The following is a 19,978-nucleotide window of genomic DNA, read 5'->3' on the forward strand; positions in this document are numbered from 1 at the left end:
CCATAGCTGCTCTTGTTACGCCGGATGTGGCCACTGCCGATGACACGGACACGGACATGGGCATGGGCATGGGCATGGGCAGGGATGTGGATGTGGACCTGAAACCGGATGGGCAACACGAGCAGCGGAGCGAGTTCGAATGGAAATGGCATGACAACCGCCGGCTTAGCATCTGACATGTGACGGAGTGAATCTGGAACCGGAATGACTGCCTGGCATTAGTGGATGCAACTAATCGGAGTCACAGTCCAAGGAGCAGTAGGATGCATTCTAGGCATTACATTACATACACTTCAGTTCAGCACATATATGCCATTTACAGAAATACCCTTTTTGATAAGAAGGTATCTTATAGATACTATCTTTACTCCAAACACCTTGGTTAAACAAATGCCACTGTGATTAGAAGAAGAAGTTCTAAGTTCCAAGTTCTAAACATCCTTTTCATATTAGCAGTGTGTAATAATCTCAATATTGGAATTGGAATGATTTCTTTCAGTGCATGCTGTGCAGAGTACTCACCACGCCGACGGAGAAATAATTGTTGATTATGTTGTAGGGCACCGTGCAGTCCTTGTCGGATTGCACTTTGATGGGCTTCTGTTGCTGCTCGAACTGGAGATGCTGCTGCGGCAGCACACTTGATGCGGCATTCGGAGTGGTGGGTGTGATTGGTGTGGCCGGTGTGGCTGGTGTTGCCGGAATGCTGTTGCCGTTGCTCTTGGTGCCATCGCCAGCGCCATCGCCATCGCCTTGCACGTCGTCCTTGGGCTCGTCCTCATGGTCGGACAAGTCCAATGACAATGTAATTTGCTGTTTAAGGATGTTGTTCTGCTTATTGCGCTGGCTACTATTATCGCTTTGATTACTCCCGACTGGCGTTGCTGTTGCAGCTTCCTCGACAGCCAGTGATGTGGCTCCTTGCTGCTGTTGCTGCTGCTGCTGCTGTTGTTGCATCTGCTGTTTGTGCTGCAGCAGCAGCGTCTCAAGTGATTGCTTTTCCGTTTCACCCGACCTACTGGGCAAGGACTGCTCCCGGACTTCGGCAGCGGCAGCGGCATGGGAATCTACTTCCGTTTCCGCATCCTGGTTGCCGTTGCACGGACTGCCGCTGCTCGTGTTGCTGCTGCTGCTGCTCATCGCTGTCCGCAGGGTCTGTTGCAGGCACTGCGTCTCGAACGTGGACATCGAAATGCTCTTGGTCGTGGTCGTCCTGTTGGTGGTCGTCGTGCTGCTGCCGAACTCCATCGTGGCCATCGTTGCCATTTCCGTTTCCGTCTTGCTGGCCATCATAATCGATGTGCTGGAGGCCGCCGTGCCCATGGACGTGGCCACCTGCTTGCTCTGCCGCTGGATTTCCTCGAAGCGTTCCATCAGCGATTTGTCGACCACAACACTTTGCGACAGCTCAATCACCTTCTGCATGTTCGAGTGCAGCGTCACCTGCGGCGGAAAAAGAAGGTAAAACTTGGCTTAGCAATTGCCAATTGTTGGAGGTTGGAGTTTTTCGAATTGCTGGTTGGCAGCGTCAGCATCACGCCTTCCAGCCAGCAAAATTAGTTTGTGTAATCGTTTTCCTCCCAAGAGGCAGGGCAAGGATGCTGTTCAGGACAAGGATGGGAATGGTGTGCGTGGTAAGCGCTTTGTGGCCAATAATTGGATTTTCCAGCTGGTAGGGCCAGCTCACGCCCACAAACGCCTACTTTGGCCGGGTTATGGCCAATTCGATTCGATTCGTAAGGGAAAATACCCAGTGTCTAGGCTAAATAAAGCAATAAATAAAACAGCAAGGCCCAAAATGTTACACTTTAATGGGTTTTCCATCTAAAAATGTCACTCCATTAGCTACAAACTGAAACTCGGGAGTAGGTCTTATCTTTGAAAACCTTTCGGGCATATACCAAAATGTATATGCATATGGATATATTACTTATAGAAGGTAATAAAGGATTAACTTTATTTGAATTACCCGTATTGGTTTTTAAAGGATATCTTATTACTGTGCCAAATTGGCTTTGTTTTCCTATTATTATGATTATGATTTCACGCATATTTAGTTGAGCTTGTGTTTTCACTCACCTTGGGTCGCAGTTCATCGCTGTGCGGAGTGTTGGTCACCTCGATGCTCCAGCGGTCCAGCATCACGGTGGAGGCTCTGCGGAACTTGTCCATCAGCTTGGGGATGTTTTCGCCCTCGTATCCGCCGCCCCAGCGGAGACAGCGGGCCAGGTCGTTGCCCGTTCCCAGGGGAATCACTCCGATGGCCGGCTGGCTGGCCAACTCTATGGAGTCTGCAGGAAAATCAGGGACACATCGCTTAAATTATTACTATGTAAATGCATTCGTATTTTAAGCAATTCTAAAGATTTTATCATAAAAGCAGGATTCTTAGTTGGCTTTGAAGAACGCAAATGTTTCTTTAAAGTCCAGCTGCAGCACTTACCCATGGCTTCCAGAACCCAGCCGACGGTGCCGTCTCCCCCGCAGCAAATGACCCTGAAGCGGGGCAGGTCCTTGAAGAGCGTGAGTCCTGGCAACGAGAGCGGAAATCAATCACCGTGCTTGAACGGCCATCACTCACACACACACCCTCCTTGGGCCCGCCCTTGGACAGGTCGTACACCTGGCGCGGATTGAGCATGTACTGGAACTTCCGCAGGATGCGATCCCCCTGGCGACCGCCGCTCTTCGGATTGACGAACACCAGCAGCGGGCAGCTCAGCTCGTCCGGCGGCGTGATTTGGAAGTGCGTGGCCTGGTGGTGATGCATTTGGGATTTCTGGTTACGAATTTGGCCAATGTCATGGGTTACGATTGGGTGTTGGGCGCAAAGCAGCAGTTCCAATTGTTATGTTTGGCGATATATTTTTTTTTACAATTTTGAAGGCGGAAGATCAATTTTGAAAGGGGTTAGTTTGCCAATTTTGGGATGTTTTACTTAGCAGCAGGGTGATGTTAAAATTTGTTAACAAAATTAAGCGGGAGGGGAAAATTGTTAAAAAAATATAAAAGCTTTTGTTTACGTTGTTTTCTAGTTTGTTAGTTAAGAAGCAGTGCAAATGAATTGTGTTATTAAGTAAGACTATAGATATAGAGCATAATTTTAGATGCGTTATTTTAAAAGGTTTTCTTTCGCAACCTTGGTCGGTATAGAAGGATTTTTTTTCTCTATGTTAATATTAATATTAATATCATTGACAGAATTTTGTATATTACTTTAAACACCATAAGTAAATATTTCATTAAAGGCATGTTAAAAATAATAAATCAGAAAGTCCAATTGAAATTTTATCATATTTGAAACTAAACCTATAATACCATATTAAAGCTTAAGATTCACATTTAATTTGAATTTTGAATATTTGCGAATGATTAAAGTGGGAAAGCGGCTTTAAGGATATAGTAGAATGGGATAGGATGCAATCTTACCTTGTGAGCCTGGTTCACGGATCGCTGGCGGTCGAGCACCGCCGGGCAGATGGCCGTGGGCGGCACAATCAGCTCGGAGTATTCGCCCAAGGTGCACTCCTTCTTCACCGACGAGGCGCAGCGGTTGTGGAGCTGGATGAGATGGGGGGAACGAATCAAATTAGGCGGAGTACGTAGCCAGATAGCGCGGTCTCGTAGAAAATCTAGGCTATTAAATTCAATTTCCACTTCATTGCCGGCCAAAGGCCACTTATGGCAGAAGTGGTGGACAAGGAGCGCGGAGTCGTCGACTCTCAAGCGTTCAATTCGCCTTAATGAATCCGATTAAAAGTTTGTTAGCGCCGCGACTACCCGACCCGTGGAGCAGAAAAAATGGTTAATTTTGGCCTAAATGAGATTTTGGCGCGGATTTTCATTTAAATACCAATTTGGCTGGAGCGAAGTCTGGATGCTTCTCTTGGCTAATGGCCACGCGGCTTCCTTTTTTGGCATTACTTTCTCACAGCTGCGGCCTTTGAAATTGATTTGGAGTTGGTCATACACTGATGACCAGGCTCAAAAGTTTTTTGTTTCTAATTAAAGGAAACTTATGAAAACGTGAGCAGTCTACTTTTATTAAACAAAAAGGATAACTAGCTTCAACAAGCCAAACCGTTTATTCCCTCGCTGTAATTATACTATTTTACTTTATATATATACTATTTAATTATACTAGATTTTACAATTTTCTAGCAAAGTGATTAAAGCCTAAAATTGTTATGTTAAAATTCCTATGAAAGTTAATCTTAGTTAAAAAACCTGAACACTATTGTGTTTACTTTAAACGGAACTAGGTAGACTATATCTGTGGTGAGGAATGTGGCGGCGGGGGGAGGGCATGGCAACCACATTCCCCTTTTATGTGGCAAAGACTAGATGCCCCCCACACAGACGCATCCACTCAAAATGCGAAGTTATTGACTGTCAAAAGCGTCGGCTACGTTTGGCTTACAAAGTATTTGCCGATGCAGCAGCATCCGGCTCGAAGGACCAAGTTTCCCGACCTTCGCTCCCGCCGACGACCCTCTGGCGGAAAGGAATTCGGCATTATCTCCACTGCACTTGTCAAAGACACAGGACACAAAAGTTGGTGGCATGCAACGGCGGCAGCAGTAGCGCAATTTGTTCGGAACGTGACAATTTGCCAGCCATAACGAAGTTCCCATCTCATGTGTGCGGATCGGGACGCATCCGAGTCCCTGCCGGGTGCGGGATTGGGTGGATTTCGCTGGTGGAAGTGTTGGTGCTCCTGCCGGCTGCGAGTCACAGCTCCAACGAAACTACATTGCGAGTGCTGGGCCAAAGGCTGCCTTGTTTTTCCGGATAATTGGAATTTTTGTTTCGAAACAATGCCGGCAATCTCGGCCAGAACTGATCTGATTTGGTCTTGTTACGGGGATTGGTTATGCGGCATTCGAAACTCTGTCAATTCAGCATGAACCGAATCTGCCAGCTGATGTAACTCGAATTTCAGTTATAATCTACTTATGTATTTATACTTAAATACGACCAAATTGAAATTTCTAAGAATATACTATTTAAATTCAGTTTATAGTTACCAAAATAACTATATTTTCCGAATTTAGTTTATAATTTTACTATATAAAGAAATCTATTCATCTACTCACCATCATGTGACACCAGCGGCAGGTAAGTCCTGTGATTCCGTGGTAGGCCTTTATCCTTTTGCGGCACTTGGAGCACCGTCCATAGCAGTTGCCCTCCACCCAGTGATGCAGTAGGTCTCCGCCACACTTCGGTTTCTTCGACTTGACGTAGGTGGTGATGCAGGATGCGGGGGCATGTTGCACGCACCGCTCGTGGACGGTGTACTTGCAAACTGTAATTGAAAGTAATACAATTTACTTTGCTTAATTTAATAATTTAAGTTATAAATAATTTCACAGCAAATGTAAATCCACGATTAAAAGAGTATATGTGCTAACTAAACTGAGTTCATGTCAATAATATAAAAAAAAACAGCTTACATAAAATGCAATAATTATTGCATAGTTTTACTTCCTATAATCCAGCAGTAATACAATCCTATTTAAAGTTTTTTTTCAATATTTAACACTAAAAATTACATATTAAAAGTAATAAAACAGTCAACCATGAGTAATAATATATGATGTATACCAAACAAACGTTTAATCAGCGTTATTGTTTAAGCTTGAAAACAATAAAATGACTCATTTTTATATTGACGAATTTAAGTATTTGCTTTTCATACAAATTTAAGAATAGATTAAAAACCACAGAATTAAAAAATAAGTACGAAAACAACATTGTTATTATGTTAAAAATAACATTTCCTGATATACATTCACTAAATATTAATGGGATAAATGCAACCTCTTGGGGATTTTGTGGATAGTCGAATGGCCTTAAAGTTGCTTCGGCCATTCGGATAGACAATTTCCTGTCCTCAGAGTGTGCCACCCACACAGATACTCACGCACACAGCAAAGGCCCTTCTTGCCGAGACCCACCAACATGTTGAGGCAGAGATTGCAGTACGCCGGCTTGCTAAAGTGCTTCAGGCGCCACACGTGGATGCCATCCTCCTTGAGCGTGGTGCTGTCGACACCTGGCGAAGATTGAGAGATGGAGATGCAGAGATTGGGGTGTAGAGGGTGCAGGTGGTTGGGTAGCAGGTGGCATGTGGCAAGGGAGGAGTCGGAAGAGAGAGAGAGTTGTCACTTTGCATAAGCGTATCAAGGGGCGCCTGCAGCAGCTCCCCTCCCCTCCTCCGCTCCGCTCCCCCCTGTGGCACCTGGGCAAATGACTTGATTATTACGGCAGCAGCCAAGCAGTCACAGATCAAGGCATTCAGCCGGCAAAGGGGCACTTAGCAGGGGAAAGGGGGGACTCAGGCACACAGAGAGAAAATATCACCATCATATCATCATCATCTGGAGGCAGAGTCTGTATCACTGAATACTATTGATGATTACTAACTTAAATGTTGGAAATATATGATATTACTTTTTGCAAGTTGAGTTGCTTACTAAAGATATTTCCGATTTGACTTGCAGACAGGATTGTGATATTTTCTCGCCGTGCTAAGTGGAAAATTACCCACCCAGGAGCACCAGCAGTGGAATCGTAGTCATCCCGCCTCGCTGCCACTCGTCCAAGGACACCGTGCCATCGGCATCGTAGTCGATTTCAACCATCATCTCTTGCAGTATCTGTAAGTACGAGAAGCGATTGCGGATTGCAGTGAGTGGAGTGGAGTGGAGTGAATCCGAAAAATGGGTGATTCTTAGATGGAATGAAACTTAGCGGAAAGGTAACTTCCTGTTTGGAATGCACTTCTCTCGGTTGGGGGAATGTAAACTTATTACGCTGGCTTCGTTGGGAAAATGCATTTCCTGCAGAAACGTACAAATATTTTTCCCTGGCCTTCTCTACCAACTTACTTTCCTCGATTCTCCTTAGGTTTTAAAGTATCTCAAGCTAAATGAATATGATGACTAGATGAAGAACTTGCTTCTTTGAAGACTTCAATTGATTCCCTTCTTTCTGGCTTTTATCGCACACATTATTCCAAATCCAAACAAATCGATGAAATACGAGTTGCTCAGTTCTATAAATTATTCAGCGGTGGGAAGGGACGAAATTCACTCCCAAATTTATTCAACTTCCGAATCCTTTTTGTTTTTCCCGGTGAATTTCATATTCGCCCGGAAACGAATGCCAGAATTATGCAACTCATTAAGTGCTTTGATTATTTGTGTGATTGTGTGGCGCGCTAGTGGAGAGCGAAAGGATAATGGGGCAAAGGACTGACCCGAACTTGGCTTCTTGGCGCAACTTGGCTAAAAGTATTTTGATTAAAATATTTTCTGGCTCTGCCTAGAATTTAAAGTATGCGGCAGTCATAAAGTCGTCGTGATGGCAACGCAACTGGAACACGGGCCCCTCGCATCTCGAGCAGCGGAAAGGAAGTCCTGCGAAAGGACAACGGACGGGAACGACGGGAAATGCGGCTGGAATCATTCCGCCATAGCCAGGGGTATTTTGTTAATTGAGTTTTGTGGCGCTTTGACTTTATTTGCGGTCGCAGTTCTTTCTTCTTTTTATATTCCTTTCATTGCTGTGTACATTTTTTTTTTCTTTGCTCCGCCTGTCAACGTGGCGAGGTTTCTGGGGGCAGGCGGGTTTAAGGCTGTTCTTTTTGCCGCTGCTGAAACTATTAACTTGCCTATGCGATGTGGTCGCTGCGGCAGCTCCACAAATTCGCGGTTGAAATGGAAACACGGCGCACACAAAACGAAAAGGAGCCACTTTAATTGGGTTCATTGTGCCGTCTGATAGCACTCGAGATCAGTGAAAAAGGACGAGGAAATGGTTTTCTGAATAATTAGGTATTTCAGCAATTCATTTGTATCTGAAAGCACTGCCAACGGTTTGAGCTACAAAATTATTACATTCGATTGAACCGCATATTGTGGCAAGTAATTAACATCAATGAGTCTTTCTGTATATTTATTTATGGAAATGAACAGCCAGAAATTTGCCGCAGTGTAGCTAAGCTGGGACTATCGCCGGAGTGGAAGGCTCAAACAATAAAGGCAAAATTAATTTCAAGTGTTCTTTCCGCCGTGTTTTGTTTGGCGCTTTGTGTGTTGCCTGCTGAAAATGTTGGTAAGTAATTGAAAAAGTTTTATTGGATTGGTTTGGTTCGGATTGGGTCAATGAGTAGTCGAACGGGTTACGGGACTAGTGACCAACAACCGGACGCCGGGCGACTGACCAGTGGTATGACCAGATGATATGTTCCGTGTGCAGTGAGTGAGCTAAGTGGATTTTCCGTGCATCGATTGCAGTAATGAGTTTTTAATGTAAGTCGGACTTTGGCCGGCACTCACCGGACGCAGTTCGCTGACATCCCAGCCGAGGTATTCGGCCACGGCCATCATCTGGTTGACAATGGCGTCCATTTCGGCCGTGTCCAGGACTCCGTTGCTATCCGTGTCGTACAGCCGGAACATGACTGCAACGCAATGAATAAATAACCGGTTTAAGGATAAGGTTAAGCGGCACGCAAAGGAGCAAAGGTGGCCGCTGGAAACTTACACTCCAGCTTGTCCTCCGGTCGTCCTGCCTCGAGCAGTGATAAATAGCAGACGACATCCTTCAGCGGGACCTTGAGTGTCAGCGGATCGAAGTGGGAGAGTTTTCGCGCGAGGAGCTTAATGTCAGCTGCAAATGAAAGGGTCGATGATGAGTGGGTGGGCGGAGTGGCTGATTGGAGGATTGGAGGATTGGAGGACTGCCAGTGCAGTGGCAGTGCATTTATTGAGTGACAGAGTGGCCGCCGCCCCTCATTATCCTTAATGCCATCGACAGCTGGCAGCCAGGAGCCATTATGCTTAATGTTAATTGCCGACATTTGACCGGGCCAAAACCGTTTTGTTATGGCTCTTAATGAACTCGAGTTTTCCGTTCGTTTTCTAATGCCCAAAACTTTTCCCAACCCATGCTCCAGATACCCCGGACTTTCTTTTTTCCGTAATTACAAATTTATTCACCTTTTTTTGCCTAGCTGCCTGGCTGGCAGTCGATTGCTGCGCAATTACATAATGCATTGAAATCAAAGCATCCTGGGTGGCGCGCCAATTTGTATGGCAGTTTTCAAAGGCGAAAGAAGAAAGGCGCTTTGTTTGCGCGGGAGTATGAATGATTTCCATCCTTAGCACTTTGACAGGCCATTTATGTGTGTGTGTGTGTGTGCCGTTGATGTGCTAATTTATATGTTAATGCAGAGTTTCCATCTGAGGCGGACAGACAAAGGCCCGAAAAAGACATGGAGATGATTGTACTCTAGCTAATTATGTTTGCCCACTGTCGGATCGTTTGTTGGCCATAAATTATAATATATGTATGTGTAGTATGTGCGCGCAAACAATGCCAATATTTGCCCGACTTCTTAACAACTAAATGAGGCTGTCGGATCCGCGACGAGTGCAGGAAGTTGTGCAAACAGGCTGAGGGTGTGTGTGTGTGTGTGCAGGATCAATGTCAACTTATTTGCCAGCCTACATTCCGACTAATAAATTTAATTCACGCACACACACAGCCAGTCGGAATACAAAAAGCAAAGCAAAACTAATCCAATTAGCGCTTAAGGCGCTCAAACACACATACACACACAGGCACACTCGCAGGAGCAAAAGCCTCGTCCTGGTTGTACCTAATATATAATGCTAATGGGAAACTCCTGGCTGGGCCTTTTCCGCAAATTACTGCAGAGCGAAAAATCGCCTGCAATCTGGTTTAATTTGTTGTGCATTTATTCCTCATGTTAATGCATTAAATTCAATAAGTTTAAGTAGGAAACACTTTTGAAGTCACATACACATAGTTATGCGTGTTTCAGTTACGTAAAAAGGATATGCGGTAAGGAACTCGCCCCTCTTTTCTGCCTGTGTACTCCCACTCTCTAAACTTCCAGGACAATGCCGTCCAATTGCTGGCAAAATGCGTGAAACTGCTGGCCAGCGACAAAGGCGCAAAAAAGCGAGGAAAAAGCGAAATTTACGTTCATTAATCATTCTCGTGCACATTTCAAACGAAGCGAAATGAATGAAGGCGAAAAGGGAAGCGGGCGAAGCGAAAAATTGTGCTGCATACTTTCAGGCCGCAAGTGCGCCGCGCTGCGTCAGTGTGTGAGTGTCCTGGAGGCGCGTGTCTGTGTGTGTGTGTGTAAGCAATAAATGTTAATTTAACGCAGGCCTCGCATTTTACGAGTTGCGACTTCGTGAAATGCAGAAATGTTTCTAATTGGGCGTTGATTTACGACACGATCTCTGAGACAAGAGACCGACCCTTGGCTTTTGTTTTTTGCGCCGTCCCTTCGTTGTTTTCGCGGGGGAAACGGAAGAGGGCGCCCGACTTCCGGTGCCAAGTCTTTTCGTCTTTGCTAGCGACTGCAATTCGCAAAATTTATGAACTCATGAATTAGCGAATGTCTGCCTTGTTTTCCTTGCGCGTTGATATTTGCTTTTTCCACTCGCTCCACTAATTAGCAAGTTCGCGAGCAAGTTAACTAAGTAAACGGCAAATAAGCGGGGATTTTCAGCTTAGCCAGCTATCCTGTGCCATTACCATTTACTCTATCAATTCGAAACATCTAGAAAGCAGGCAATTTTAAATTTTGCATGCATTTTATACACTTAAGTAAGCCTGCTAGTGTAGGAAAACCCATTTTTGCATTTAACATCCGCCCATTTAAACACTTTTATGCAAAACTATTGTAACAAATGCTGCTTTCCATTCGGAAAGCAATCAAAAAAGTTGGTTTTTCCCGAGCAAATGGAGCACACAGACGGTTAATTTTTGCATTTGAATTGTTCGCCGGCTCCGTATGTTGGCTGCCCAATCAGCTGGATGTGCACCTCCAATCCCAATCCCAATCCCAGTCACAGTACCAATCCCAATCCCAGTTCCAATTCCAATTCCACATCACATGATGATTGCACAATAAGCGTCTTAATTGGAAGTCGCATGCACATCGTAATTCGGATGGGCGGTCTGTGTGGCGTAGATGTCTAATTAATGCTCACCATCAATTTTGCAATTAACCGAGTTGCTGCTCTTCTTCGAGGAGTTGCGGGACATCTGCGAGTGGTTGGTGGCCGAGTGCGAGGGACTGGAGTCCACGGAGCGACGGGCCGGATTGCTCGCCTGGAACATGCTGGGTCCGCTGGCCAAGGGACTCGGCGTCACCGTGAGCATCGGATGGACACTGCCTGTTGAGTGGACAGTCGGATGAATGAGAAGCACATATCACGTAGGTTCCCAGAGGCAGCAAAGAAATTTAAGAACCACAACTGTAGGCCTTAACAAATAAATGTGCAAGCACAATTCTTTAAAAACGGAAATGAAAGCTTTATGTTTGATTATCGACAGCATTGGAATTGTATTTTAATTTTAATCGATTTAAAATGACTATGAGTTATTGCAAAATGTAAATCTGTTTGTCATACTATTAAGCCTTGATTGGCTTTCAATACTACGGAACACGACTTATACAAAGGATTTATTTGTTTAATAACATTCATGTATTTTTACAACATTTTTGTGTGCTTTGTATCAACATTTTTGGTTCATTAGAAACAAGTTATTTTGGGAAGATTACTTAACTTCCTTGTTTGCATATCTTTAAAGAGAAATGAGTTTCCAGAGAGTAGTTTAATGAAAGCAAAATCCACTTTAATGATCAAATCCGTACACATACATTCAAAGGACACTGTTCTGTAAACTCATCCTGAATCGCAGCTCCTGGCAGCTGGCAGTTTCGCCCTGTTACTCACCCGTCTTGCTGGGATCGTGGGATAGATGTCCGCCCAGCGAGTGGTGTAATTTATCCGTGATGCCATGGATTTTGTCCACAAAGCTGCTGCGGGCTTGTGCGTGTCCCTCGGCCCCGGCCACGCCCCCCGTGCCACCGATGCCGCCTCCGCCTCCGCTGCACTGCGGCATCAACTCGGCAATGCTATTGATGTTTGGTATGGAGCCTAATTACAGGCGGTCGGGATGTGAGTGGGGCGCGATGTGGGCGTGGGGTGGGCCAAAAAGAAATGTTCAGCGATTATTCACATGCACACGAGAGTGGGTGGGATGGGTATGGTTATGTGTGGTATGGGTGGTGTGGGTGGCAAGGACGATCTCTTACCCTTCGTGTGCGACGTGACCGGCGCACAGGCGGCCGTGCTGCTGATGGCGGCCATTTGATTAAGTGCCCGGCCATGCAGCTGGGCCTGGGTGACATTCGGCTTGAGGAAGGACACAAACAAATGTTTGGCCAGGTCCAGCGGCGCCTCGCAGTCGAGGAAGGCGTCCAGGAAGCGCCGGAACCCGTCGAAATCAATGTCCTGTGAAAAGAGTTGGAACATATAAATACAGCGAGTCCAGCCAACGATTTATGGGCTCCTTTTGTTTTGTCAGTTTAAATCAAGCGAAATATTAGAAGGAAAACTACGATATAAGCTCTTGAAAAGTTCTTAATAACTCATTCTAACTTATCCTAAGCTATACAAGCATGTGTGCACTGTTTCTCAACTTATTGAATATAACTTAACTAAGTGGATCCTAGTAGATCCAACTAGTAGTGCGATGAAGAAGCCGCGCAGTTTAAGCCCTTATTAGATAATATTGAGAGCTCTTAAAGCGTTTGGTGGGGAAAACCAATCTATTACTCATTTCTCTTGCTGCAAGAGTGTGTAATAAATCTAGCACAGGCCATTCACGAGTGACAAGTTAAAATGTGTGCAAAACACTCGTCGTTGCATGCCTCCTCCAATCCACTGCCTTTTTTCCCGGGAAAGTTTCGCCAGTGGTATCGAGTTTGTTGCGGCAGGGAGGGGGTGCGAGGGGGAAGAGCCACTTATGCAACATAATATGTTGACGTTATTATGGCGAAAAACATTTTGCAGTTGCCGCCAACTCATCTTGTCGCTGGGTGTGGTAAGTGGGGAAGTAAGAAAGAGGAGCGGACGCCGTCATCGACTTTATTAACGCTGACAACGGAGCGTATGATTAATAAGTACTCGCCATATTGTGACATATTCGGAGATGATTTTCTGCGTGCCAAGTGAAGCGAAAGTACATTTATCTAGCGACTAAATGATGCTGCTGATGTACGAGGAAGCTGTTGAGTTTGCGGCCTAATTGAAGGTCAAATATCAGTGAGGCTGGGATTTATGCTTTAAAATTGCCGCATTACGCGTATGGAATACATAATTCTCCAGTGGGCGGGCCATTTTATATACATTTGTCCAGTGCACAATATGCCCACATAAATCCGAGCTCCGTCCGTCTGTCTGTCTGTCTGTGAAAAAGGTTCCATACCATTCGGCTCGTACGTGCCGGGGAATGTTCCTCAAGGATCTGGCGCCTCTTTATTTGCCATTTGGCAAGGGGTTCGCACCGAGCTGGCGAGTAACCGAGTACTGGCCCAGTTTTATGGATGCGGAATGGAATGGAACCTGGCTGAATGGGAATCGGGGCAAATTACATGTCAACACCACGTGTAATGTCAACACATTGACAGCTGCGGCGCGATTCGTGAATCAACAATGCGACATTGATAGACGCCGGCAACCGCTAACACTGATAGATGTAGTCCCGGGGCTCCACACAGCAGCTTTGGCGGATTTTACAGTCCCAGTTTGAGGCTCCAGTTGCAGCCTCCGTTCGAGGACGACAGCTAATCAAGGATAACAGCACGCGGGGAATGGGTGCGATTAATTGCGCAAGTAACGAAATAATCAGCGGGAGCTGGGCTGCCAGGACCTCGGCAGTGTATCTATTCTACCGAATTTATATCTGCCTTTATTATCAGACTCCTCACGAGCTGCTGCTCCTTGGGCTGCTCTTTTGCATCGTTTTGAATTTCGAAACATAAAACAAAGCAAACGAGCCAGAGCTGCCAGAGCATCAAGAGGTTTGGGCTCACACGAAGAACAAAGTGCTAAACAAATTTAGTTGATACAAAAAACATACAAAGTAATATGCATATTTCTGTAAAGTTGGAACTTTCTTAGGAAACTTTATATCAGATAAGATTAGATTATGTGGGCGGAACAAATGTATTACTAGATGAAAGAATTTCTTTACATAGAGCAACTATCTTGAATTGGAAACCATGTTATGGATTGTTATATCATTCTTCAACTTGTAAATCAAAAGTTGATTTAAACATAGGATGTTATAGGTACTGTTTTCTCTCCGTGTGCCCAACCACTTGCTAGCTGCTGGATCCTTTGCCATAATGAAACCGAATACAGGCAAATGGAAGTTTATGCTCGTGTCGTCGTAGATACTAGGCACTAGGCACTACACCAGCATCCATGTGCCAAGAGCCAACTGCTTAAAGCCAGTGAAAGCAAATGGCTGCGACACGCCTAAGTGGAGAAACATCGGCATATTGTAAACCCGGGCACAGATACACAGATACGCAGATACGCACACTTTCGCAGGCACACACATAAATTACAACCGAGTCACACACACACACACACACACACAGCGGCACTATAATAATGGCGCGAATTGCGTTAGCAAAATTTATTTAGCCAACAAGGAGCAAGGAGATACGCGTGCGAAGATTCCTCCAGTTCCTCTTATCCACACTTCGTGGTAGGGATCCTGTTCCAACTTTTTGTTATAAACATTGAAGGGCGAAATAATAAGACAGTTTTCCTAATAACTATTTAGTATTTCATATATTGCCATATATGGCAATTCATTTAATTAAATGATTTAAAAAGAAAACTATACAATTAAAGGTATATTTAATTGTAGTAATATATTGGAGTTTATTATTTATGCGAAACTTGTAATTTTTCGGTCTTGAATTACTTTATTATTTTCATAAGAATGTCATAATGATTGGTACTATTTCAACGACCTCTGCTGTAATTCTGGCTTCAATCTGGGCTGGTAGGAGTATTCCCATGGATGCGTTATGTGACGCTATGCGTGAGCGCGTGGCTTAATGAATAAATATTCAAGCACATTTCGGGCGTTCGGTGCGTATGCGCGATATTCATTAAGCCCCTCTAATCACACACACACACACACCACACGCACACAGGCTAGCGTCGCACATACGGGCCATTTGGCACTCGAATCACTCCTCCACGACGAACATAATCTGCGCTCTGCATTCATTATGCATCGCAGTGTTCGGGGCATAATTTACGACCATCTGGGCTCTGTTTCAATTTCTCGTCCTGCTGCTTTTAAGTTTTTTCACACCCAGTGACCAATTGCTGGAATCATATCATTTTTCATTGCCACCTGAGGACAAGCGGCAACTAATGAACCTAATTAAAGCTACTGGGCTACAAGCCGATCCTTGGGTGAAAGTTAAAGGCGGAGCAAAGTTAAAGTGTGTAAGCTGCTTATTGGGAATAGGAAATTGTTGCCAGGCAGCTCGCGGCACAACTCGTGGCATCTCAATTCATTTCGCTAACTGAAATATTTACGGACATTACTTTTGTTCGGAAAGAGCGAGTGCGCCAGGAGTACACGAACATCCCCGCCAGAGTGTTCGATATCAAAGTGAATTCCGATGAAATCATTCACTCGCGCACGAGTCCAGTGCCATGTGGAAGGAGGAGCCAGGAGGAGGGGCAGGAGTAGGAGCAGCGGGAGCAGGAGGTGAGCCAGAGTGACGGAAACTTAATTATACTTTTTCCATTTCGTTACGCTGGCAAAACAAATGATAGACCGGAAAACAAAGGGAGAATCGAGAATGGTTTCGTTTGCATATACAGAGGTGGTCAAAAGTATTTACACAACGAGCTTTTTTTTCAATTGTCAACTAATTGAAAAAAAAGCTCGTTGTGTAAATACTTTTGACCACCTCTGTATGCTACTGGCTCGAACGATTCCAAATTCCCAAATTAAAAATGTATATTACTGTGCAAACTGCACGTCCTCCGCTCCTGGACTCCTTGGCTTCCTGGTAACCCCTTGGTGATCCGGGTAGCTGGATCCGCTTGTCCCCAATGAGAGAGAGAGAGAGTTACAATTTATGCAGCTCCAGTGGCTCCTGCTCCACTGGCTACTGGCTGCTGCTCTAACCGAATTGATGGCGATGCAGGCAGTTTCAAATTAATTTAGTATGTATAAACTTGTCAGGATATTCATTCGGGAACAAGGGTGCTGGCCGGGCAGCTCGGTGTCTGCTCTGTCTCTGTTGGGATTCAATTTCAATTTGGCATTCAGGCGTAAACTTGAAAAGTCTGTGATTTATTGTACGTATAAGAAGATTTACCTCCAATCTTTCGCCCCACCTGGATGCCCTTTCCCCTGCCCCAAATTCTATTCAGAGTGCTCCTGCTCCTTGCCAGTCAAACCATACTAGTGGAAAATCTATTTTACTCCAGGAAAACATTCGGAAAATCGAATCGTTTTCGAGCAACTAACTAGGCGTAAGAATCCCCCTGAAGATTTGGATTGAAAAGCATAGGAATAGAAAGTTACTTGACTTCATTCAGAACATATTAATTTGTATCTTATAAATCTATTATACTTTTTTCTCAGTGCACACATGTGAGTTTCCTTAAGCTTGCTGAATCGCTTTCATCGGTCTTCCCCAGTCGCCTGGCTGGAGGATTAGAGCGTAAGAAGCAACGAAGCCCTTGACTTGTGCTTTGAGCAGGGTCTGCCCTCCACTCCTCACCCCTCCACCCTCGTCCGCTTTCAATTAATTGCAGGAGCGGAGCAGGACATTCTGGCAACACTTACCCCATCCGGAATGCACTTGGGCGTGCTGGCGGCACTCGGCGAGCTAAACTCCCGCAGCACATCCTGCAGCTTTCGGGTGGAATCTGCAAGGAGCAAGAGGAGTTAGATGAGCGACAGGAGTTAGAGGACACAGGTGAGTGGTGTAAGCCAGGGATTATGCAAAGTTCAGTTTAGCCGGGCTACCGACTGCGTGCGGGACACAGGACACACGTCAATCGCTCGACTGGCGCCAGGTGAACTAAATCGACGTCTTAAGTGGGCCAGCCCAGGTGGACAGCTGTGTGTGTGTGTGTGTCTCGCCAGGTGACTCAGGTGGCTGAACTGCAGCGCAGTGGGATAATTAACTAATGGAAGGCGAGTGGTTCGTGCCGAACGACTTGGACGGACTACTGGCTGACATGCTCCAAGTGTATAAGCTCAGAATTAACTCCACGGGGTCTTCCGGCCAAAATGTTGCGTCCACAGCTTTATTAAACCAATGAGAGTTGTGTCTGCACTTGAATGCAGTCCCAGTTCCAGTTTTAGTATCCGTTTCTGTGCCTGCCCACCACCATCTGGCACTGACACTTCTGATGGCTTCGTGCGGAGCTGCACCGCAGACTAAAAACATTTAACCGCACTCTAATAAGCACCTGCAGCCGCACCCACATACATATATCCTGTGCGGCACAGGATACACACACACACACAGGACTCCCGAATGGCCACAGTCTCGAATTGCAGGCGAAGCTACTCCCAAGCGGGATTAATGGTTTCCACACCTCGCAAATTGCTACAAAAGAGCTGGTGCTCTTCGATTCTGCTTAATTCAATTATGGAATATGAAAAGGAACTTGAAACTGAGATTTAGTTTAGTTCTCGATTGTTATTAAGTACTCTATTTATTAGAAAATGGCTCAGAATATACTATGGATATATTATTAAGATAACAAAGGGGTTCCTATTGCAGAGCTACCTTTTCAAGTGTGTGGCATTATTACAAAGTAATATTTTTGCCTGTCTGAGCTCCTCTGATTTCAAGGGGATCATTGCGCTGCCAGCTGTTCCGGCTGAAACGCGGCCCTCTTCCCTCATCCAAGTGGAGCTGGAAAGTGCTCCAAGTTCAGCATCCTGACGCACTGTGTGTGTGTGCTCCGTGTAACATCCCATAATCTATAAGCTCAACATTCCCATTTGCCGTTCCCAGTAATTCCCTCCGCCGGGCAGCCGGCGAGATGAAGTGAAGCGAAGTGCTCACCCAAAGGTAAACTACTTTGCCATGTCAAACAGCTTTGCTGCTGCAGCAAGGAATGCAAACAGTGTCAGACATAACTGAAGGCGATGTGGAGCAGATGTGTGTGGAAAGGATGCTGCTCGGTATCGCTCGCTTTAAGTTGCCCCTTCTTAAGCGCCGACTGTCGAGGAAATTTGCTGGAGTTGCAAAAGTCCCAGCCAAGCGAAAAAGTAAATGTATCTGCAATTGTGAGGTGTATCTACCATCTGTTAATCTGCAATCTGCAGGTTATATGAACCATCTTAATCGATTCGGATGGATTGGATGTGCTCTCTTAGTTAACTCCATTACATACGTTCTATTATTATCTAACAAATTGATAAAGATAAGGGTTTTTATGGGATAATGAATGAAAGCTGCAGTCTGCAAATTAGTCAAACTGTCAAAAGTGGTAAATGGCAAAAGAAAAGCCTGTCTGATTGCCATGACTTGCAGTGTAGATGTGTGTTTTTGATTAGTGCGTTTTGATTAACTGCTTTCCACTTACATGAGGCCAACTCCTGCAGCTGCAAAAACTCGCGCGGCGACAATTTATCCCATTTCGGTGCTGCGATGCCAATATTCATTTTGCCTGAAAGTAAGCAATACATAACAAATGGTGACAAATTGTAATTTCCATCATAATGCGGGGCAATCGCTTGGCGAGGGGCGATTGCATAATTTATGGCATTTGCATTGCCAGTTCGCATTGTAAGTGCCAAACTATCGACAAAACGCACACATTGCCACGCAAATACGTGGGTCCTGCGTACGTGTTTGTGGCATTGGCAATCAATACTTTCTGCTGAATGTGTGCGATGAAAACTAAATTGCTTTAAAATGTTATCTCACCCACCCGCCCCGTGCTCACACACACACACCCCCACCCCCTTCCACACACTCGTGTATCCTGGATATTTTCAGACTTTTCAAGTGGGCGAATGCGAATAGGTCCTGTGATGCCTGTCCAAAACAGCAGAAGGAACACTCGCAGAAGCCCACCGAAATAGAAGAGAAAGCCAAATAATAAAGCACAAACCGATTTAATGTTGAATAAACATAAAAAAGATTATGATGATATGAAGTTCTTTCCACTTTAGTACGGCAATTATGACTTTTATTAAACGTGCGTAGATAGAGCTCTTAAAGCAATCATTTGTGGCATCGTAATGCCATTTTAAAGTTCAATTTGAATTTAAATGCGATTCCATATGTTTCATTAGCCATTTTTCAAATGAGGCCATATATCATCTTGAATTATTGTGTTTGTGTTTGCATTTCGAATGTTTTGAAGTTATGAAATATAGTTTTATATTCCAAGTTAGGCATAACATTTAAATTTCCAAAATTTGTGCGTAGTGAAATGGAATTTTTCCCACGGGTCTTAGTGCCTCGAATGTCCGGCAAATGTACCACTTTCTAAACTGGCCAATGGAATGGGCGCGAAAGGCCATTAGCCAATTTAGTTCACTGCCATATGTCAGCCCCTTTGCAAGTGTGCGAGTGTGCGTGTGTGCATGGGTGTGTCGCCAGCCGTTTGACACGTCATTACTCTGGCATCATCATCATCATCATAATCATCATCATCATCATCATCATCATCATCATCATCATCATCATCATCATCATCATCATCATAATCATCATCATCATCATAATCATCGGCGTCGTCATCGTTGCCGTTAGGATGGACGTAATCACGAACCGCTGGCTAATCAATGGCATAATTTCCCTGCGGTATCTCTGTCACAGTTGTGACGTCACACACACACACACACGCGGGAATAAAACGCCTACGCGCACACACACACACATGCAGAGGCAAAGGTATGTGTCAGTCACAAACAAACAAACAGACAAACAGGCAGAGGGACATATATGTATGCACACCATATAAATATACACATATATCTTATAAATTAGAGGGGGGAATCGTATTTGATATATATATGTATGTGCTTGGCTTTTCTGCGTTCCCAATTCGCTCGG

At 44.9% G+C, this 19,978-nt stretch overlaps 1 protein-coding gene across 5 annotated transcripts in view; it reads right to left on the reverse strand.

The window, feature by feature from the left end:
- The window catches only part of LOC117136038 (diacylglycerol kinase 1), a 41,475-nt gene that overhangs the window by 7,979 nt on the left and 13,518 nt on the right, over nt 1–19,978 (reverse strand). For 2 of the 5 annotated variants that reach the window (XM_033296669.1, XM_033296668.1), the window contains 15 exons: nt 18,498–18,581; nt 16,738–16,820; nt 12,155–12,353; nt 11,793–11,996; nt 11,043–11,228; nt 8,554–8,679; nt 8,346–8,470; nt 6,554–6,662; nt 5,927–6,058; nt 5,097–5,308; nt 3,430–3,561; nt 2,590–2,779; nt 2,444–2,530; nt 2,080–2,291; nt 523–1,443 (listed from right to left, as the gene is read on the reverse strand). In XM_033296669.1, coding sequence (XP_033152560.1) covers nt 523–1,443; nt 2,080–2,291; nt 2,444–2,530; nt 2,590–2,779; nt 3,430–3,561; nt 5,097–5,308; nt 5,927–6,058; nt 6,554–6,662; nt 8,346–8,470; nt 8,554–8,679; nt 11,043–11,228; nt 11,793–11,996; nt 12,155–12,353; nt 16,738–16,820; nt 18,498–18,576 — 2,997 coding nt within the window. In that variant the 5' untranslated portion in view covers nt 18,577–18,581. Of the gene's footprint in view, nt 1–522; nt 1,444–2,079; nt 2,292–2,443; nt 2,531–2,589; nt 2,780–3,429; nt 3,562–4,420; nt 4,757–5,096; nt 5,309–5,926; nt 6,059–6,553; nt 6,663–8,345; nt 8,471–8,553; nt 8,680–11,042; nt 11,229–11,792; nt 11,997–12,154; nt 12,354–16,737; nt 16,821–18,497; nt 18,582–19,978 lie in introns of those variants that run through there. The other 3 variants (XM_033296670.1, XM_033296672.1, XM_033296671.1) reach the window with 3 other exon arrangements.

Source organism: Drosophila mauritiana, chromosome 2R (assembly GCF_004382145.1).
Source record: "Drosophila mauritiana strain mau12 chromosome 2R, ASM438214v1, whole genome shotgun sequence".
In the NCBI taxonomy this organism is placed as follows: domain Eukaryota; kingdom Metazoa; phylum Arthropoda; class Insecta; order Diptera; family Drosophilidae; genus Drosophila; species Drosophila mauritiana.